At 32.8% G+C, this 23980-nt stretch overlaps 2 protein-coding genes across 2 annotated transcripts; one reads left to right on the top strand and one right to left on the bottom strand.

Moving 5' to 3' along the window:
• Positions 1-28: 28 nt before the first annotated feature.
• LOC128181061 (mediator of RNA polymerase II transcription subunit 11-like) lies at positions 29-2284 on the top strand. Its single transcript, XM_052849310.1, has 3 exons — positions 29-326; positions 983-1123; positions 1541-2284. Exons 1-3 carry the CDS (start codon positions 233-235, stop codon positions 1714-1716), a joined length of 411 nt encoding a protein of 136 aa, XP_052705270.1. The 5' UTR covers positions 29-232; the 3' UTR covers positions 1717-2284.
• A 985-nt stretch (positions 2285-3269) lies between these two features.
• LOC128179978 (long-chain-fatty-acid--CoA ligase 4-like) lies at positions 3270-22169 on the bottom strand. Its single transcript, XM_052847706.1, has 18 exons — positions 22082-22169; positions 18189-18316; positions 16336-16473; positions 15896-16111; positions 14880-15057; positions 14399-14505; positions 13703-13844; positions 10962-11042; positions 10476-10545; positions 10091-10149; positions 9763-9827; positions 9503-9574; positions 8874-9013; positions 8381-8553; positions 7623-7697; positions 7004-7192; positions 6560-6832; positions 3270-5921 (listed from the first exon to the last, which is right to left on the bottom strand). The coding sequence occupies exons 3-18, from the start codon at positions 16468-16470 to the stop codon at positions 5767-5769; spliced, it is 2130 nt and encodes a 709-aa protein (XP_052703666.1). The 5' UTR covers positions 16471-16473; positions 18189-18316; positions 22082-22169; the 3' UTR covers positions 3270-5766.
• Positions 22170-23980: the final 1811 nt, after the last annotated feature.

Here is a 23980-nt window from a genome sequence, read left to right as displayed (position 1 = left end):
TTATTCATATAATCTTTTTTCTCGTTCGATTTTATTTCTTAGGACATATTTTTAGTAAATGCAAGCTAGGTATAAGCTTAATCAAAATCTCACTCAGTACTCTATGCTCCGCCAATATTGAGAATTTAACACCCTTCATTTACATCGGGTTCAGAAAGCATTCGGATTACCTTTCTTTGCTTTCCCTTATGAAAGAGCAAAATAACCGAGGATATTTCGAATGACCTGAAAAATGGCTGGAAGTTCAGCGGCATCGTCCACTGTTGATCGACTCAAACAACTAGAGACAGTTGAAAGTGATGTGATAAGTGCCATTCAAAGTGCAGGTAAATATAGATGATATTCATTTGGTTTCTATGTGTCACGGACATGGCCGTTTGAACAATTCAATATTAGGTGAAAACCATATTGCATAGGAAATTCGAAATACATGTATGTACTGACAGTAAAAAAATTTTTTTTTATGGCTCACCTTAGCCAAGGGCTAGAGTAAGCTTTTCTGAAAATCCCATTGTCATTTGTTTTTGTCGTTTTGTTACACGTGTATTTCATCTCTTTAAATATTCAATTCCACTGGGCCATCCTCTATAAAGTTTGACTCAAAGCATCCTTAGTCCTATATGAATGGGATCAAGTTTGTCAAACTGAATCCCTGCTCTTTAAAGGATGATAATTTAAAATTATTAAAGATTTGTTGGAATTATCTTTAAAAAAGCTTCTCTTAAACCATTTCGCTAGAAAAAGGTGGAACCGAATATTTGGAAGCATCTACATGGAGCTTCTGCAAAAACTAAAATAACAAAGGGGGCTTGATGTTTAACATGAACATATATAAAGAATTATAAGGAAATAGTTTTCAAGATATTTTGTTATTTGATACCATAAAACTGATTTGATCAGCTATGACTAATGTTGCTCCAGTGAGCAATATGGCCCATGAGCCTCTTATTTATATTTGAGATGTTGTACATTTTTTCTGTAGGATCTGCTCTTCAAGAATTATCCAAAGATAAACCAGTGATGAAAAATGTTGAATCCCACACCACAACATTCATTAAAACACTAGTAGAAGTTGAGAAAAAATTAACAGGACATATCAACTACTTAACTCAAGTTTCTACAGGTATGAAGTATAAACTACTGTTTGTATGCATGCATGTAATCCAGTGTATATACATGTAGTATACACACATGAAAACATTGTAAATGAATTCTTTAAAAAAGAAGAATTGAAAGAAAAATTAAGAAAAGAGAAATTATAATGACATCTTGTATGTACCTTTTAGTTTTAATGAACGGAAGTCCCTATCTAAATGATTACTTAATAAATTGTGCTTATTTAAAATCAATTTTTCTGGACCTCTTCTGGAAAATTCAAATTTTTCAAATTCACATCGTAAAATTCCTGACCCCCCTTCCCCCCCCCCCCCCATTCCTGTTACCGATTCATTAATATTCGTTGGCATCAATTTTTGGCATTCATTATTGGCAGCTGTGGAAATAACTTCACAACATTGTACTGAAATTTTTCTCTCAATAGGACAACCACACGAAGGGTCGTCATACGCCCCACAGAAAGATCTTCTATTGGCCTACCACCGTGTGGACCACATACGAAGTCGATTGAGCGACTTGGAACGATTGACAGCTGAGCCCGTGGCTCATCGACAACAACTGACCCAGTCAGATCTATTACAGATGAGTGAGCAACACTGACCAGAACGGAATGGAACTACGACCTGTTCATTGTGAGGGTTAAAGGCCGTTGCAACTCTTTGTAAAGGAGTGGGCAGTGGCGAGGATCTCACTTAATGTGTTTCCATGTGGCAGCTACCTGTATGTGTACAAGGGAATATCCTTCATAGATCTTAAATGTGGAGTGCTTGCCTAGATGTGCTGTATGTATCGTGTGAATGTTGACTGATGGACAAACTGTCTAAAAGTCTACGAAACGGTTGTAAAATGAAAAAAAAATTGTTTACTGTATTCATTCTGAAAGTTAACATCCAGTTATAACGTGTCTCTCAATTTTGTTTATTACAAGTGCTTACAACATGTACAACATCCAAAACTCAAAAAATGAATTTTATTTAAGATTTTTTCTGTTTATGTATACATTTGAATATTAGAATTTAGTTTCATTTTGAAAATCAGATACATTCAAATTTATGGAAGTTTAGACGTTGTTCATATTTCATGTGCTTGATCTCAGTCATGTAGTAAACTGATATCAATGTGCAACTGGTATGGTACACAATTAAAAATGAAGATGTAAATTATTGAATGAATGTTTTTTTTTCTTTAATCTGGAACAAATATGTCTAATTGAGGTTTTAAAGAAACTGAACAAAAATGTAGAAAAGCAAAAACAAGTTTAAAAATTTTTGACAATTTTTGAGAGCAATGAGTTACTGTGGCCCCTCATGAAATGAAGATGACCAATGGTAATCACTCAGCAATAACAATGACATTGCAAGTCCATTCTTCAACACTATATGTATGTTAACATATGTATCTGTATGTAATATGCGTCTTCAACACCACTGCATGTGATGTGGTACATGTATCTCAAATCTCTTTCATCACTATACCCTTATATTTTAAACAAAAGAAGGTGACCATAATGGGGGGGGGGGGCACTTCCAGGTGGTTAGATTTTGTATTCGCTTAGTTTGTATGTTTAGTGAGTTTGCCAATGTTTAAGCAGTCAGCGAGTGTTCTTTTTCAAACGATGACTTTAAACAAGAGACCCTTTTGGCTCGCATCACTCGCATATGCAACAATATTCGTCTGACAGAAGTATATTGCTAAAGAGCTTTAATTTGTGTTCGTATGACAGAAGTATATTGCTAAAGAGCTTTCATATATATAAATAGAACAATCCCGTTTTTAGCTGAGCTCGTTGCTAAGAGACAAAAGCTGACCCACATAAAAAATGTCTTTTTAAAGTCAACTGCTGCCACGTTAAATTTATTGCCATGTTGAAGAAGGGAAGGGAGGAAAGATTTCAGTTGAAAAAGTAATGGAAATTAGAGTTTTAATATTCTCATTTAGAAAAGAATATGGTACTCTGGAATCTCTCTAACAGTCAAAAAGTACCGATAATGAAAATTTGAGATTTAATATTCTCACCAAAAAACGAAAATGGTACTCTGGAATGTATGTGGATATCCTCTAAATGCTCATTCTTATGATTTTTTTTCTGATAAAAGCATTACTGCAATTGTTTTATTAATTTAAATATGGTGTAGGTAAATGAAAAGAAGGCATTTAAGCAATCTGTATTTATTCCATCAGGCAGAATGCTGCAAATCACTTGACATATATATAAAGGATATACATTATAAAACTGCAATAACAACACTACAAAATTTACACCATATTGTCCCCATTTAGTGCCCTTAATTGTAAGAGAATTTCTTTAAAAATGAGTATGCATGGTAAAGTCAAGAGTTGGAATCTTTCTTTTATTCCTCATTTAAAACGCCGAAAATTAATCAGAAATAAAAATCTAATTTGAAAACTTTCCATTGATTTGTAACAAAATGTATTTCTGAACCTCATTTTATTTTAAAAAAAATGATAATGAGCGATGAGTTGTAGATTCTCAGATGCTTAAAGGGGCAAAGGGGCTTAACAGAGATAAATTTTTTTTGCATGTTTTTCTGGGTTTTTTTTTTCGCATGTCGCACAATTTGCGAAAATGAAAAAAATGTGTAGCATTTTTAATTTGCGTCATTCTTTTTTGCCATTTAAAATGTTTTTTATTGGAAACAATGCAGAACATTATTTTTGCATATTCAAGAATTTGCTATTTAAAAGAGATTCTGAATAAAAGCAAAAATTGGAAATTACCAGATATACTGCATATTATCAAATTTCGGGGAATAGTTAATTACGGTAGCTTTGAATTGATATTTTGAAATGGTGTATATATATACTTGAGATTTATACATCTTTAATCTAACTTGTATTTTTTAAATATTAATTCTCAAAAAACATTAATGACTGTATACTTTACTATATATAATAAAATCTTTTTTGAAGACAATTTTTTTGCACTGTCGGTTAATAATGCTTAAATCTATCCATGCAATTACATGCTAAAATATATACAAGTACCATATATGAATTTGTCTTCTTTCTAATACAGTATAAACAGCATACTTTTACTAATTATTTCATCATTCCGATGAGCAAATTTTATAACTTCTTTCTCCAGTTTAATATACATTTGAATTAAGTATAAAATGACAATTTACACAGAAAACAACTGCTTTTCCAATAGGAAAATGGCACAATTATATATTTATTTTAAAAACTTATCAAAAACAGAAATTGTATTATGTACAAAAGTCATGGCACTTTATAGCTTCAACATTTATAACACAAAACTGACAAAAGAATATTAGTGCTATTGCCTTTAATTAAATAATTCCCTAATTTATTCAGTCTTATTACAACAGGATAGTTTGATATGCCCACTTCACAACTAAGATGGAGTGATGCAAAGATTTGAATTTACTGCCAATTATACAGTACATCGATATCTGACTGATTAATATTATATATTATAAATTCCAGTATACCCAGTATATAAAAGAATGAATCTTTTTATAGTCTTAATTCAAAAATTTAAATAACTCAAAATCAAATATCTCAATTTGTAATATATTACATAAAAAATATACACTGTAACAGAAAATTCATTTCAACTATCATGTAATAAAGACACTTTTCAAAAGACTTCAACACATTTTGAATTGTAACATAAAATCATATTTTTACCAATCAATATCATGGATAACCAGATAAATCCCAGATTTAAAAGTTATTGAACTTGGCCAAGGAGCATATTGTATACATTGGGAATTCCTTCATGCTGTCTTGTTATGTTTAAGGGACCTTCAATCCACCAAGTGAGAAAAACTTTGAATGCAAGCCCAAATTTCTATATTTCTTAGTGATTTGGATTTCTAGCATGCTTTCGGCTTAAAAATGATAGAGAAAACTAAGGTTTAATTTTTTTTGGGGGGGGGGGGGGATTCACTTTTAAAGATTCATAAAAACAAAAGTTCACACAGTATCTGGGATTTCTATCGCCATGTTGTGACTTACATAAAAAGGATGTCGAGGACCCTTTTGTTATTAAACAGTTTAGAGAATATAAAAATGCACCCTGTTCTAGAGAAATTTAAGACAATTTAATTGTTCTAGGCAAGAGAGATCTATTAAGTATATACATATACAGTTGATTAAAACTGGCTTGGTACTGGAAATGTAAAAGTCAATACTGGTATAAGACTTTAAAAAGATTCAATCAATATTGTAAAAATTACCAAAATAAACCAAAAAATCTATAAACAATTATAACACAAAATTAAAATCCCAGCACTTTGTATGGCAAAATTTTTTTTACACACATATATACCCACCACAGAAAAAAGCACTTAGAGCACCTGCACACACAAATATTTAACATCAAATAACATACCGGTATATAGGTTGGCAGAGGCATGTAGACATTTGATATCCTTATATATTTCTTGTTTTATGGAAGTACTTCATTCCATGATCACACCCATTGTGTATCAAATAGCAAGAATATAACATCGTTAACACCCAACTTTTTTTTTAATTTCACATATTTCACAAATAGCATGATTTTAAAATCTGCAAGGAATGTTTCTCACAATTTTATGATCTAAATGTAATATTCCTTGCGTTTAATTAGAAATCCACTTTAATTAGGGGTTTTCACTTGATTTACTTCTTGTACATTTCCTCAATGTCTTTCTTATAATGCTCAACAAAGTTTTTTCGTTTGACTTTGAATGAATCTGTGACTAGTCCAGACTCGGGCATCCATGGTTCAGGGCATATCTTGATTTTCCTGGGCAGAGAGAATCTCTCCAGGTCTCCTGTAATATACAGAGGTAAATATTCAGTCATATACAAATTAAACAAAGAAATGCCCAGCACTTGAAACATACCAGTACACTTAAACCAACAAATGAAGTACATGTACGTATCATAAAGTCTCTTGTATAGTACACACTTTTTTCAGCCAAAATTAGATCAAATCAAAGAAGTGGGCTATTCATCAATTAAGCCATAACTTTTGTTGTTTTGGGTTACATCCGAAAACATATTAACTACTTTAAAGAGCTTGGAATACATTTTTAAGGCATGCACATGAATAACTTTTCAAAGTTCTCCAGGTCTGTATTTCATGTGCATATTATAAATGTGAAAGGCGTTTTTTTCAGCATTTTACACCCAACTTTTGCCCCACAATCTGATTTTTGCCTGAACCAACTGAAAACCACAAATTTGCTTTTAAAGTTGTGGTGACCTTGCCCTTGAAACTAACTGTTCTCTATCTTGCCATAAGCAATATGCCTACCATTTATGATCATTCCACCTGAAATAGTATCATCTGAATCTTCAAGTTGTTGACCGACATAGATTTAGATGGACAGAGGCAGTTTTTTAATACCAAACTACATTCTTACTTTCATCATATAAAAAAAATAATCATTTATCAAAAGATTCTCACCCTTTATTCCACTCTCTGTCAGCTTTTTGAGGACTTCACTTTCCACTTTCTTGTCTTTACACAAGTCTTCAAGCTCTCCACTGACCCCGAGGCTCTCTGCTAGGTCTTCCAAGTGTTTGGTGCTGGGGACTATAAACACGACAGTGAATTCGTGGTTACTGTCAGCGTGGATGTAGATCTGCTCCACGATGGGCACCATCTTTAGAACAGTTTCCACCTGTCCAACAGCCACATACTCTCCACCCTGGAGTTTCACAAGGTCTTTCTTTCGATCTGTATGGGAGTGTATGAAATAAAATATTAAATAATATGTAATAATTGATGTCTGATGACATTATCTTGTGAGACTCTTTAACCCCCACTTGCCCAAACTTAATGAAATATTACCAGTAGGTTTTTAGTTGACATTAATCACTGATCTCACCCCTAACTCCAGATACCTACCGATAACTCTCAAACAACCATCTGGATCAATCTGTCCGATGTCTCCGGAACAGAAGTACCAGGTTCCATCAATGTCCGTAAAGTCTTCCTTGGTCTTCTCTGGCATTTTGTGGTAGCCCTGTACAATGTTACCGCCTCCCAACAGTATTTCTCCACGTGGGCAAGGCTTGTCCTTTGAGGTGTAGTTTCCTAGTATCATAATAAGTCATAAAAAGAGTATGAGAAGTGAGATTTTAACTGTGAATACTACATGTACCACTGGATGTTTTGAAAGGACTTGTCAATCAAGAGAGGACTTTTAACAAGGAAGCATATATATTAATCTTTCCCTAAGCCTAATACATTGTAACAAAAATGGTTGTAAATTTCCATCAAAAGTCTTTTATCCATTCTACCAAAGTTATAAAAATGATAAAAAAATGAAAATTTTCAGAAAAGTATTTTATTAATCAGACCTATTGTTTATTTATAAAGTACTGGTATTACTAAATCAACTGCAGCATGGTAAATTTTCAGTGGTGCACAATGATACTTACACATGTACTAAATTCCATGACAATTAACAGTTGTTAATTGGCCTAAAAAGTACAATCATTGACCCACAAAAAACCCCCCATACCTTCTGGCCAATCTCGGAGACGAAGCTCATTGCAGATCAAAGGTGCTCCCACTCTACCAGTGGACAAGTCATCAACTTGATAAAGATACAGAAGCAACCCTGTATATCAGCTAAAAACAGCAACATTATAAAAGTATATCACTTAAAGCTGAACACCGCTCGTAAATAGGCACCGTCACACAGATACCTGGTATATAAACCCCTCGATTTCGTTACACCCGATTGCACACCTGAACCTCGTGGCCGACATGTAGTATTCCTTTCGTGGTCTTTAGATTTTATGCATTTTTTTCTTATCTTATGTTCATTTTCTGTTCGTAAATAATGCATTGACCAATTTATTTGATGTTAGTATTCTCCTGGCTTCGAAAAGTGCGTTAAAATTTGATAATTTCATCGCGACCGGGTAACACGGCGAGGCAAAATGTACGTCCACACAGGTGAGACCTCTACAGCGAAGTACTTTGAACTGTTTAGAGGTCTGTCCTTTATATAAGGGTTGTAGGGACAGCAGTGATTAAAGAGAAATATGGCGGACAGTGCCTATTTACGAGCGGTGTTCAGCTTTAAATTAATGTTATAACAGGGGAGGTCTTTAAAATTGGAGAGCACTTTAATAAAAATATCAATTGATTATTCCCCTTTTTCAATGGCAATAAAATTAATGGCATCTATTAACAAAATGCAGCAATGCCTGAGAAGCTAAAAAAATTTTTTTATGGCCTTAGTGTTGTGTTTTAATGCCAGACTGTGCATACCTTCTTGGATGGTTCCTGCCCCACAAGTTTCTGTCAGGCCGTACCCCTGCAGAACAGGGCAGCGGAAACAGATGTTCATGAAGCGCTGGGTTTTCTCTGACAGGGGGGCTCCCCCACTCAGCATCATCCTGACCCTCCCTCCCAGCACCAAGGATACCTTTGAGAAGATATATCTGTGAGGGGAAAATGAGGGAAATAATAATATTTTTTTTGGAAGTGCACATGATTTAACCACGAACACTCTAAACAGTCTTCCATTCACCCAATTTTTCTTTGTTGTTAATGACATCAAATAAACTTATATATACAACTTCAATGAACAGCATCAAAAATGTTTTATGTGAAACATATGGACAGCATAAAAATCAAGGTGCAAGTTGTCTTTTATTGTTTTCTAGCAAGTTTAAAAGATTCAGATTAAAAGGCTATAAAACCTAGATGAGATCAAATGCAAAATTTGGTGGATCAGAAGTGAGCTGATGTGATGACTTACTTGTCCAGTAGAGGAGTAGTGTAGCCATTCTCTATCCTCTTCTTCTTGTAATCATACGCCCACTCAAACAGAGCTCGGCTGAAGGATCCTCCCATGTTGACTTTCTCCCACACTCCCTTGTACAGTCTGTCCATTATCATCTGAAATTGGTTGTAATTTTAATATAAAGAAATGACATACATGTAACAAAACTAAAACTTCTCTTCCCTATTTTATTTCAGATTAATTGTCATGCTCCATGATAATGCTCCTTACATAAAAAGAGATAACAGTTGTCAATTTACACGTAAATTTAAGGCAAAAAAGTAACAAATCAATACTGTGGAATCATTAGATTTCGTGGTGGTTCAATTTTCGTGGAATTCGTGGGTACCCTTTATCCTCGAATTAAAATCCTCCAAGAATTAATAAATTAGGGTAATAAAGTCATATTTCCTCTGTAGGTTTTAGAAAATACACGAAATTACGTCCTCACGAACCTGTAAAATTTAAGCAATCCACGAAAATTGGCCCCCACGAAATTAAATGATTCCACAGTAACTGTCAATTTTTATTAAAGTTATATAATAATGTTTTTTTTAAACGTAAAACAGATATAGATGACTTTTATAACTGGGGGAATTTCTTACCGGAACAGCTGCCATGAGAGTAGGCTTCAGTACAGAAAGGTCGCCCTTACTTCCTTTCTTGATTTTGCTGGACTACAATGTTAAAGCAAGAATTCGTCATAAAAATATTAACCAGCAAATTTTAAGCATCAATCAAAACGACACAAGACAAGAAAATAATACTTTGGATAGAAACTGGGAACCAGTATATAAAATTACTAAAAGTTTTACATATTTGTGTTGCCATAAGCAATGTCAGACATGCTGTTTTCAAACCTTACGTTATCTGTTAAAGTCAGAGGAGAAGAGTAACCGATGCACGTTCCGTGGGCCAAACAGCTGATTTCTACAGCAGAGACAAAAATACCCTTGTCATTTACTAAAGAACTGTGTTTCACTGTACTTACATTGTGGTGAGTTTCATAATTTTCTCCATGCCATGTTAATTACCGGTAGTACATATAAAAATTCAATAAAGTCAACTCTAAGTTGAAGTACATCACTTTATATACAAACCATTTCCTACAGAATTGCAAAAAATGTTGCAGATAAAGCTTGCTTCTTATTTTTTAATTAAATAAAAATTTTAAAATCTTAATCATTTTTTACCTGCCCCAAGTTCAAGGACATGGGCTAAAGGTAGGTAACCCACATATACATCTTTTGGACTAAATAAAAAAGAAAATGAAAAGGAATGAGAGCATTGTAATGCCCTGCAAATACTAAGTCAAAACCAACTTTTTTTTTTCATAAAAATACAGTATACTGGGCAATATTCATCCCCGTTTGATTTTCACCCCTTTTGCCCTCCTTGTCAGCTAAAGAATGGGCAAATTCCAATTCTCAAGTTATTTTTCTCTTAACACAATTGTATCTGGTCGAATTCAAGACAGAACAAAACTGTTAGCACCTACGTAAAAGGCAAAATAACATGGGGCAAAAATAACCCTGTATATAGTATCCTTTCTTTTAGTACAATAAGCTCTATACCTACCCCAGATTTTGAATCTTCTGACACTGGCCAGCCATTCCAGACATCAGATTCTTGTGTGTAATCAGCACACCTGGAATTAATTTGAATCTTCATGAAAACACATAGCTATTTTCACAAAGCAACTGAGGGTGAAAACATCACTCCTCATTTTGCTTTAGAGGAGATACAAATCTCACCACCCTTGGCAAGTGATGGTGATCCAACTACATGTACATGCACAGTCAAACTTGGGTATCTTACACATTATTATATAATATGCCATGGATATGCCAAGTGAGTTGGAAGTCCAAACATTTATTACAATATACATTGGTTTTATATAAAAGTACAAGTCAATTATGTACATGCATTTTAGAAACATTTCATCAACATTGAGTATAAACCAGGAAAAACCAGTATAAATGAATTAATATATTTATCAATTTAAGTATATGTATTAGAGATTTTTTTTAACAAAAATAAAAATTTAAAATAAAATGTGTTCACCTTTTGGGACCCCAGTAGACCCACTGGTATACATTATCACAGCGAGATCGTCAGGGGACGGTTTGGCCACAGGAGTGCGTACTATTCACAGATCAAATATGATAAGTAAATGACATTGACAACAAATGGTTTTGACAATTAACAAACATTTAAGTCTTTTCTTTAAAGAAATGCATGATTGTATCTTATTGTATCATGGTACAGTAAAACTCGGTTATAGCGAAGTCCTAGGGACCAATGGATTTACTTCGTTATATCCATAATTCATTATATCTATATAACGAATTCATAATAATAACTATAGTGAATTCACTATATACATGTTTCTTTCACTGGACTATAATTATGTTAATAGAGGCTTAAAATGAAAATACATTACTTTAATACCTTTGATAATCAGATTATGAATTGTAAAATATTTAGGAAAATAAATTTGATCAAACTACGCAGTACAGTTAAGGCGGTCAATGAAAATATGGGCAAATTTTTGTGATGAAAACAAGTATACTTTAGTTAAACTGGCATGTCCTTTTTAAAATCAATAACAGTCACTCAAATGCAATATATTTCTAAAAAAAATATATAACAGTACAATATTTTATGTTCATAGTGGTCACGTGATATGGCAGTCGCATGGTACAAGCAGATGTATTTGTGGTTTTGGGGTCATTTAAAAAATTCAATATTGCAAGGGCATAATCATGTCAAAATTCACAACTGAATTATGAAATAACTTGATGTTATATCGTAGATTTTGAAAAACGGTGCGAACTTTTTAAGATAAGAACATTTGTTAGTAGAAACCGTAATTTATGATGCATATGTTGAATAATTTTGAAGGTCACAGGGTTAATTTCATTAAAAAATAATTAATTTGTAAGATTTTACAAGGATCGTAGAAGTTTTTAAGTTACATAGCATATTTCAAATTCACATGTAAAAGTTTGTCGGGATCAGGTAAGTGTATGCCCTTGCAATTAAGTGATTTATTTAGGTACTCAGATTTTAGATATACGATATTTTATACAAAACCGAGGTGGCTTCTCTATACGATGCATACTTTTAACAAAATGAAAATAAGATTATATAGGTAGCATTCTACTACTACTAATTTTAAACAAAATATTCATTTATACTTTTCCGTTAATGTATGACAGTAATTTTTCTTCGCTATAAAACTGCACGATAGCCTTCAATGATTTAACTTAATGCGTCATTTTGAAGCATATGACGTCATATTTTGTAGTACAGCGAGAACGACATCTCGCTTATTTTTCAGTGTGTACGATATAACGGACATCAAAATTGTAAGTAATAGCATTTGTTGTTTTTAATTAAAAGATTAGTATATGTTAATTTTATTAATAAATAGATTAATAAGTACTTTCGAGGTTTGTAATATACTGTGATGTCATAATGCACATTTCCCGTACTTTTTGTCTGAACGGAGTTTATTGACAGCCTTAACTGTGCTGCGTATAAGTTAAATGGTAGTGCTAACTTTTTTAACTGTTAAATTTGTTATAAAAGTGTTAAATTTCGTTATTATTTACTTCAACAGAACTCAAAATGAGTTTGCTATATCCGTAAATTCGTTATATCTGAATTCGTTATAACCGTAAAATTTTGCTAAGATTTGTTAAGAATTTTACCAGGGATTCAAAAACACTTCACTATATTTGAGAATTCGCTATATCCATGTTCCTACTAAATGAGTTTTACTGTATCAATATATATTAATGCCAAAAATATTATTTCTGATATTATTCACAGAAGATAAAATATGATAAAGTAACTGCTGACAGGAATGATTTTGAAAGTGAATATTAAAGTTTTTCCTTTTAAGAAATCCATGCATCTTGTTGTCATCACATGAATATCAATCTAGTAATCCCCCCAAAAATTAATATTTAGTTTCTCTGGCAAAGCCACATCAAGTTGCATTTTTTCATTTTGATGGCATATTGAAAAGGGGAATAACACAAATTTTCAACATCAATAAAAAATTAAATAAAAAAAAAAAAACGAATATTTAATTTGCAATGAATTAAAATAGCTGCCTCCAACAGTATGGTTGTCTGTTAAAATTTAAGATATAATATCTGGATGGAGACCTTCCAGAGACATAATAATATTTATATTATAGCCATTTAGAATTCATTACAGGATAGGAGTTTACCCTTTTATGACCTCGATCATTATAGCTGTACATTTTGTTTGTTTGTAATTTGACCATACGAATTATGTGAATTTCTGACTAAAATATTATATTTCAAAACTGGGATATTGATGATAATAAAGGTACATCATAATTTCTTAATGTGTCATATCAAAATACATGTACTATTGTTTCCTAACTTAAACTTGACTACTGTAAAATTCCTAATAGAAGGTGGGCTGTTAATATTCGAGTAAAATCATGAGAAGCAACCCTCGTATATTTTAAAATCTTGCATCTATTTTTCTGACAATTGAATCCAGGAATTAAGTACTTCATAAAATAATGACTGTACAGAATTATTAAATATACTGGTATGTATATAACCACACATTTTATCATCATAAATCCTGTTCATTATAAAAAAAAGGTTTAAATTTGCTAATACTGAGTCACTGAGTTAAATCGGTGTTTATATAAAGACAGCTTCCTAAAAAACAACAGCTTTGCTCTTAAAATAAATTATCAAATTAATAAAGCCACAACACATCCTGTTAGATATAAATATTGTTCATCCTCTTACAGTTATCTATCTGTGCGCCTATGACTTCTACATCCTCCATCGACCTCAGCTGTACTGACTCCGGGTAATCAGACTTCTTGGGGGATTTCCCATCGCCAATGTATATTAGATGAGTGACTTTTGGCATTTTTCCCATTATATCCTACAATTTCGAGAATTTTTCAAAAAAAGGAGAATTTTAATAATTATAATAAAATACTGGGAATACGAAATAATTGACTTCTCAATTCAACTTTGGTGAACAGGAAACAAAACAAACTTATTTCCAAAATAAGCATGCAGTCACGGCAGTATATACAATCATGTACATTAATTTGCAATTTTGCAATGTTCCCCAATTTACTGAGAGCAATTTACCAATTCATATTCCTGTTGTAAGATGTGTAAAATTTTGCAATTTCCTGGTCACAAATTAAAGCATTCAAATGAGAGGGGTATGTTATTTTTCCCGAAGAAAAGAAAATTAAGGAATAATAAAATCTTTTATTGATAATGCAGTACAACTGCTCCTCCTTTTAAAACCTTAGACAGTGTAATATATCTTATGTAACATTTATATTGCATTTGGTACATTGAGTAATATTTTACGGGATGAAAACGCTAACTTTAAAATTTGAATTGATGAGGGTCACTTCTAAGTCTGCTTCTGATAAGAATCTTTTAGCTATGATAAAGAAATATGTTATCAATGCTTACTTTGAATTTTGAAATGAGTTGAGTGCTGACTATGATGTGGGTCACTTCCGATTCGTTGACACCATGTATAACCGCTTCTTTACCCAGAGTGGCATACAGAGTAACAACTGTAAAAAAGGCAAATGTTATCATGTGGCTTATGAATGTAGTAAGTGTAATATGAAATGTAATGACTGCACACAACCTATAATAATTATTGTAAAATACCCTTCCTCAAACCCAATGAAAAAATTATGATAATTCAGATGCACTTAGCTAGAAACATTTTACAAATGTTTCAATTATATTATGTTTACTGCATATCAGAGAAAGCATATCATAAAGTGCAATTTACAGTACAATGAATTTCCTTAATATTCCTTACAATATCTTTAAAATTTTTGGACAATTTTAAATTATTCGACTTAGTTCCAGCAAAAACATAAAAGAAAACAGATTTTGTTCATCCATCTGTCAATAGGTAAATTCTATGAAGGCTGACCTGGGAAGTTGAATTTGAAGCAGGCTTGTGCCGCTATCATCCACTCGGCCTTGGTCTCGCAGTAAATCAAGATGGTCTTCTTTGGCTTCTGACCCAGAGCCATCAGCCCACTCCCAAAGTGAGTGACCCTAGTGAACACGTCCTCATAAGTGGTCCATCTGTATTCACCCATAATCACCTACAAGTTACGGGGGAAAAAAAAGTCTGATGACAGCAAGTCCAAAATCAATGCTGTTAAGTCCATATAGCTTTTTCAATTTAATTTATAATATCAGAGTGTTTTATATAATGAAAATATGTTTCTAAAAAAGTAATTTTTTTTTCCCGTTGATATTGCCCATTGTATCATTTCTTCATTCAGACTTGTATGTACAACTGTAACTAATATGTTTTCTTGATCAGTTTAGCTAGTACATTAAGAAGAATTGAATGATACATTTAAAAAGAATGTTTAGAAAATACATTGCATGCATGTTTACATGATAAAGAAAAAAAATTGCTAAAATATTCAACTGTTTATGAATACCTAGATAAGCAAAGCATTCGATTTCAAAAAACTTAAGAAAATTATGACAATACCACTTGTACCATTCTTGTAGGTCACTGTGGAAAAAAATGGTATCAGAGGGAGTGAGTAAGTAGGTAATTGGTACTGAAGAGGAATACAGATACTAAGAACTGGCTAACATACATTCTTAAACTGACCACTACTCATTTGTTTCATTTAATGTTACTGGATAATAAAGTTCCTCAAAAATAAGATAAAAAAGTTCTCACAGAAAATAATTTAAAAGGTCCTCAAGGTCCTTACAAAAAATAAAGGTCCTCACCCCAAAAAAATAATTAAGGTACTAGTTCACAAATATAATGAATAAGGTCCTTATTAAAGATTATAAAGGACCTCAGAGAAAATAATGAAGGTCCCCACAAATGATTATCATTATTAAGGTTCTCCCTTAATAAATGTTTTCGCTAAAGATATCAAAGGTCCTTAAAAACCCAATAAAGGTCCTCACCTTCTTGAATATTTTGCCATTGGATTGCATCTCATCCTCCTCGCTAAGGAGGTCCCTGGTCCCCAGACACCTGTAGGAGCCATACAGCTGCACTGCTCGCTTCAGGAGGTCGTCAACGGTGGTGCAGTCCTCAAACAGGGTGGTGGCCAGCTTTCCTGTCCCACCCACCTCCACCGCCCGGTATGGACCTGCGGGGTCGCCCGATATGGACTTACTCTAAGGGGAAAAATGTGAACAGTCACCGTGGAATGTATAACATTTGGCTTTGATATACACTAAGTGCTTTTGGCGAAATGGAGTTCTACTTAATCCAGTCCAACAAAATGTGTAATACATTTCAACTTAAAATTTCATTTTAAAAAATATCTGAAAATAGAAAACAATAGCACTTGGATCTCCGTCACAACAAATATAGCAAGAGGACTAAATGACAGACAAACCTTTATCCGCTGGGATCTCTCCATCTTTTTGTAGGGCTTACATAGGAAGTAATACGGTACGAACACAATGAGTTCATACACACATCCTATAACGTCTATCACGCCAATTATCGTCTTCTCAAAAAGATTGGCCATGGTCTACACACAGAAAACAAGGAACATTTAGAAATATGGAAATTAATGTACCGGTACATCTTAGTACATCTCATGTACCTTGCACACTATATATATACGTAATCCGTAATGCAGGCATTCTAAATGAGTATTGCGACATTAAAGGAAGTCTGCTATATATTTATGAAAATAAAAATTCATCTACAAAATTATCCTACAAGGTGCAAGGTGACACTAAAGTAGAATCCATTTTTCTAATCATTCCATTGAAATCAAAGATAACATGGCATTCTGCCATAATCCTGCTTTTCTTGTATATATATTACATCTAGGGCCTTAGACAGAAATCGGAAAGAAGAATTATCTGATTCCTGGTATTCTTTTTTCGCCATAATCGTTCTTTTATTGTCATAATCATTTATTCAGAATGTCTATATATAGCCCTTTCTAGTTTCTCCTCCCCCCTTCCCCCCAAACACACTCATAATCCATCAAGGACGAACTTAACAAAGTCAAAAATAAAACTCTTGAGAGTCAACTAATAAAGACATTATGGAATGTGGCAGGATGTCGGATCCGAGTAGCTGGATTTGTGGTCAAATGTGCGAGTACAATAAGGTCATTCACACCAATGTAAATACAGGTGCATACAAAAATGTGTCACTGTTGAGTTCAACACTACAAAACAGATAATTTAAGATTGGCCCTTGCCAATTTTACAGAAAATGAAAGCAAAATATCACTCTGAAAAGACACTTAATTTTATCTAAATAAACACTTGAGTGAAAGTCTGAGTATTTTTTTCCTGACTTTCTGTTTTTTTTATAACAGGAAATTCTTTTTACATGATGAGATATTATGAGCTAGTGCTGTATCTTAAATACTTAACTATATGCTTGTTTATACATGTATATGGATCATGGCAATAAATCTTTCTTATATAAATATGTATCACTCTGCAGTTGAAGCTTTGATAAATAATCACCTGTTCTGTTGAAAAGTTGAACACATATTTAGAAAAGACACAATTAGTTTTAATGGACTTTAAAGCCTAGTGGTATTAACAAAGGTACTTTCACTGACCAAATTTTTTTAAAATTACCATATAAGTTTGCATAGGATAACTGTAAAGACATTTATATTCAAAGCAATTGATGAAAACTTGTGTTCAAGGACACATGAGAGGCTCTTCAATTTTATATAATTTTCCTTGTTATACTATTCCTTATTTATTAACATTTTAACTTGTTAATTCCCAAAAATTCAGGGTATATTGCCAGGCTATTTTTTGGAGCTAGAATATTCTAATTACCTAGATTTTTCTTAAAACAGCATGCAAAATACATTTGAATGCTGATAAATAAAGTCATGTTTATAAATTTTCAATTAAACACCTTATATCTAAATAAAAAAGTATCATTATAACATGAAAATATAATTATGGAAGAAATCTTCACATTGTGGAGATAGGAAAAAAATAGAAAAAATGGAAGATAGGTCACGTCTGACCTTAAATAACAAATATAGGAGATTCAGGTCAAATGTGTCTAACCTATATCATAAAACACATACTGCAAACCAATATCTATCACTGATCAAATGCTTAAGTGTACCCAGTACTTATATGTACAACAATACATTAATTCTCAATGCTTGAAAAAAGGAAATCTGAAACCAGGGTCTTGACATACATGAACATTATAGTAGATTATCTAAGTTTGGTAGCAATCAATACATACCGGTAAGTAATTGGTCCTATGATATGCAAAATACCAATGTAGATCCTTATCCTTTTGGGTAGTAAGTTAAATCCTCTCTATAGGTGCATATTGTTGATGTCTAGTCGAACAGTCAATACTTCTGTTTCCTTAAGAAAATAAGAGCGCAAATTCAAAAATCGGCTATCCTTAATATAAAGCTATAAATAAATGTGAAAATTGTCTTTGATATTTTGACACTCTTATGAACATCAGCGTGCACGGTAACAGGTAAATCCAGCTATGTGTTACCTGCGAGGCCAGGTAAAAAGACAGAATTACCTCACACAGGTATAACAACCTTATCAGTTAATGACAGTTATCAATGTGAAATTGAGGGTAAATATACCAAAGCTAGTTATATGACCATCACAGATATATGCTGATGTCTTAAGAATGGGTCAGTAATGATTAATCATACATGTACATTATTTGCGGAGCACTAATTACGTACACATTGAAAGTACATGTAACGTGACCTGTTGAATAAAATGTTCCCCTTATCAAAGCGTTTCCCCCAGGTGTGATATGTTGGATGGAACGAATGAGATCAATTGCTCCAATAAAACCGGAATTTTATTTTGATAACGTACGCATTCATTAAATTTGTTCAATTTACAGTTAAGAATTAAGTGAACAATGTATCAACTAAAAACAATTTTGGAATCTTATTAAAATAAACTTTCACATAATAAATCAAAAATGGCCCCAAACAGTACTTACTTATTATAATATTAGATGATCCAGAATTCAAAATAAAAAAATGACATGTGATGAAGGAAAAAAGAATGATAACTCTTAAATTGCTGTAAAACCTGCATAAGGTCAGAAGAGATATTCATCGAGCATCTTTTTTGTATCTCCTTGTAATAAAGAGTTCCAATTAAAATTATTATTTTTATAATGATTTTTAAAATGATTAAAAATTACTTGTATATAGATATATGCCTAGATGGCAGAGTGGTTAGAGTCGTGGCCATTCTCTGCCAGGAGTGCAGGTTCTACAGGTTCTACAGTTCAAAGCCCGGCCCAATATAGTGAATTTCGCTGGGCTGTAGTATTTATTTTTATATCAGCAATTCAAGTGTATTTTCAAGAAGATTATTATATAGGATATTGCATTCTCTAGTATTTTGCAGAAATGCCTGGTAAGGTATCCTAATTTTTTGCAAGAAAGCTTGTCAGAGTAGTAGTAAACCATTAACAAATTCCTGGAAAAAGTTATATAAAATTGAGAAACGTGTTGTCTGACCTTAAGTTTTTGTGTGCTGTACATTGCTTTTTTTTTTTTTAACAAGTATGGAACTGTAGCTCCAAGGGCGTCCATCCAAATTTTTTCAGAATGGGAGCTACAGACCTGCAGCTTTTGCTGTGCATACATGTATGTTGCACTTTTTGTTCTTATTGCCTTGGACTTAATTTTGTTATATATGTACCACTAAGATTATCTATTATCTACATCCTAAAAATTACATCATAATTGTGCAATCATTTCTGAATCAGACAATACCTTTTATAATGTTATATGTATTAAAAGTACTGGGTAATTATTTTCACTGTTTGTAGGATATGCCTATTTCCCGATCCAGTTTAGATGTTTTAAAAAAATATTATTAAAGTGATTCACACAATACCCTTAAATTCCTCAAGACATGTCCCTCTTCGAAAATTCTTGGAGGGGGTATATTAATCGATGAAAATATATATAGGCCAGCAGACCATAAGTTAAGCCATTGTTAAAACAGCTGCTGGATTATCATCAGCTGTGCTATCTCTTTACATTACATATACTGTATTGTCCACATAATTCTAAAATGGATCACCAGTATCTAAACTGGCATAATAGAAAAAATCACGCAACATCTAATCCTGTAAAGAATTAACAATATCTGTACAAAACTGAAGTATTGAGGTTCTACAGTAATGTTGACGGCATCCTTTTTTTAAATCATAAACCCCACTTATTTAATAGTAGCATGCATTTGAGCATACTACATATGTATCTTCCTATCTCACATTTCATCAGATCATCTTACATTTATAATTGCTTTACGTAACATTTGAGCAGCTGTGCTTAGACTCAGCTATTAACTCTCAGACACATGCAAGTTGGCATTTTCTGTAAATCATAGATTTTCCTTCCCTCTTGAATACTTAAGATTAATCACTGAATTTTTCTCTCTAAAATCTGATACTGACATGTGTAGGGAAAGGATGGGCACATTGCTTGGTGCTTTTACTCCTATTTGCTGGTCAAACACATGCATGGTATACATGTATTATATACCTATTTTATCTACCATATCAAAGTTTGTATATCTCTGATAATGTTTCTATGAGGAAAAAGTGAATTATGTTTACAGTAAACATAATTCACTTTTTCCTCATGCTATAGTACCTTCCAAGGTAGTAAACATTTTACTACCTTGGAAGGTACTATACCATGTGTACATCATTAATATACATTCTTTATATAAAAAGTTCCACTAAAAAGTCTTAACTTTGGCGCTCGATATGTCAAAATTGAAATGCATCCATGAACCTGAGAGTAATGAATGTGCTTCAGTTAAAAAAACAAATTGGTTCTTATATTCAAAATATCTCATTTCTTTCTTTGCAATCTACTTCTGGGCAAATGAAAAAGTTACAGCCTGTGAAAATAACGATCAAGGTCTTGTCAGTACCATGATAACCTTGAAAAAAGAAATCAATATTGTGTTGAGACAGACACACATTGATTATGCAAAACTCTGCATGCATTATTTTGATTCTAACCTTTTTTAAAAGCCAAAGTACAAAAATCAATGCAAAAAATTCTTTAAAAAAAAAATAATCTATTAAACAATGACTTCGTAGCCATCTCTGTGAGTAATTTGGAAGAGAAGGGAAGAAGCACTGTCAAAAATAAAGGATGTTATTAAAAGAGAAAAGGTTGATTGCTTAATGGCAGTCCAAGTGCATAGGTATACAATAGACACTGGTACGGCACTGTACCCTAAATACGCTGATCGATCAATAAGTACTCAGTATCCAGTCATCATATTTGTGAGTTAGCGGTACTCAAATAAAGTTTATAAAAATGATGATGTCTATTTACTAATTTTCGGGGCTACTAATTTTTCATTAGGGCAAATCAGAACTTAAATTCACTTGTCCAAAGAGCAAGTGGATTTAAAAATTAATGTCTTATTCCTATTTCGGCAATCTTCGGTTGTAATTATATACCTCTTTCTACTTTTCATCGGCTATTTTGGGTTGTTCAATGAATTGTCCTGGTATGACATCAAATGCTTACGTCAACGTAAACTTAGTATACAAACAGCTGATGTAGAAAAAAGTTGATAAGTTATATAAACATGCAGTATTAAACACAGCTAGAGCAATATGTTGACGATGATCATTCATCTGACACAGTATCTTTTTGATGACTCCCTGTTTGGTATACAGTGCCCTCAGATTAATATAGGACACGATATAAATCTTCCATGCTATGAACTAAATTTAATTTAGGTAAATACATGTATATTGCATTCATATAAAAGAATATGTCCTCCCTACCTTTACATTTAACGCTTTAATGAAAAATTCAGAGATATGTGGGTTTACCATACACTTAGTCTAATACAGGCCTTTGACCCCCAAATCATGAAATGGGAGTAATTGGGCCTACCTCCAGCTCCAAACAGAGGGCACTGCCCACACTATTCATGGTAAACTGGAAAATATAGGATTTCTTAGCAATATAGATGGCAGATTTACTAATGAAGTGAATCTGCAATTTCCCAGTACCCTTTCATACATTTTGCTTTAGATAAACTAAAAATAACTGAAATATGCACGAGAGCCACAATTAATCATTTTTAAGTGTCATTTACCTCAAGCTATCCAGCCAACCTGCGTAGAAGGTCGATGCTAGTTCAGATCACGTACAGGGAGGTCGCCGTTCGGAATACCTCTATTTAATTACATCGGGTTCGAACAACAAATAATTCCAGCTTTACTTTGGAGGCAACATGTCAACATGATTAAAAAGGCAACCCAGAAAGTAACAATTGAATCGTCATATATGATGTTGCACCAATATTTAATTGATTTTTGTGACCTTTATTTCGAAAGTCGTTATCATGCACACCATGCACACATGTAGTGTAAAATTACAGTAGTGGTATGGCAGAAGCTCCGCTTCACGTTGTTGTTGCATCCCTGGAAGACGCCGAAAAACGGATAAATGAATTCGAAGTTGAAACAGTAACTAGTTTCACTGTTTTCCGTCGTAATAAGGGATTCAGAGAGGTCTTCAGTGGCAAGTGCCTTGTTATGTTAACTATGTTTAATATATAGAAAATGTTTTCATGTCTGTGTGATATTCAGAGTGATATATTTAATATACAAACAAGTTATTCAGTTTTCAAGTTTGAAATTTATACATTGAGAAAATACCATTTATTGCATATTATTTTACTAGCAGACTTAGGTAAACACAGAGTGAAGTGGGAGGATGTGAGTCGTGGGGAAGGACCAAAAATTCAGTATAATGGAACCCCATTCATAATATTAGGTTGGGATGTAAGAGAGTGCCAGTTTGGACCTGACAGAAATGTGACGAAAAAGCTAAAGTATCAGTTGGAAAAGGTATCTTAAAATTTTGTTACACACACAGTATAGGGCAGGGTATCGGCTGGGAATTTTGTATTGCAATATAAAATTTGCAATATATTTACATGGATTTTAACTGTATTGCGATATGTTTGGAAAACTAATGTATATGAAATGAATCTAGACCACAGCAAGGCATGTTTGGTCAGTCTACGGTGGCAAATAGGGTTTTGAATTGAAAGTTCATTCTATATTATGACAGTAGGTAAAGAACTACAAGTCAGCTGATGTTTAGATATTCAGACCTCTTAATGTTTATGCATTTAATTAATAAAGACTTTCCATTGATAGAATGGAAACAAAATTTTCAGTTCGATACACATGCATACATACAGTTTTATTTCTGAGCATTTCCAGTGCCATTAGTTCAGAAGTTTGATTATCAGTTATTGTGTATATATAGCATCTCTCATGATTTGCGATGGTATATAATTTTTATCCAACAAGTTGTGAGTTTTCTATCCCCGAGCCTTGGCAAGGGGATAGAAAACACACAACGAGTTGGTTAAAAATCATATACCATCGCAAATCATGAGAGATTCTTTTTATCACATGTTTTACCACGTCTTTTGTTAAACCTTAATCTTTTCTGTAAACATTTTAATTGTGAGCCACACAACACATTTACTACAAGACGTCAACAATTTTACGCATGGAAAAAAGTTCCTTGAAGATTAACAAACAAGCATTTCATTTTCTAACATATTTTTATCAATTTATGAAAAAAATTAATCAGCATGAAATGCTTCACATTTATAACTTCACACTTTTCAACTGAATTATTTTGTTACATTTTCATTCTACGTCAATCATCACCTAAACCTACATAATGTTTAATTATGACGTCACGTGGCGTAAGAACACACAGTGTAATATCAAAAATTTATCCCATGAGTGATATCCACCGCATATTGAGATAAACATGTGATAAATGCACGTCTTCATATAGTGGTTCATAAGAAAATGTATCACTTGGGAGATTGCTTTTATTCCTAGACCGTGGAAGGAAAAAAAGACCATTCCTACATACAAAAAGGCAGGACGTTGGTTCAAAACACAAAGAAGCAGGATTGTCCTGCAAGAATTCACTTAAAAAGAATATGTGTTTTTCCAGAATA

The sequence above is a fragment of the Crassostrea angulata genome, chromosome 4 (assembly GCF_025612915.1).
Source record: "Crassostrea angulata isolate pt1a10 chromosome 4, ASM2561291v2, whole genome shotgun sequence".
Lineage (NCBI taxonomy): Eukaryota > Metazoa > Mollusca > Bivalvia > Ostreida > Ostreidae > Magallana > Magallana angulata.
This window is presented reverse-complemented; position numbering and strand designations above follow the sequence as displayed.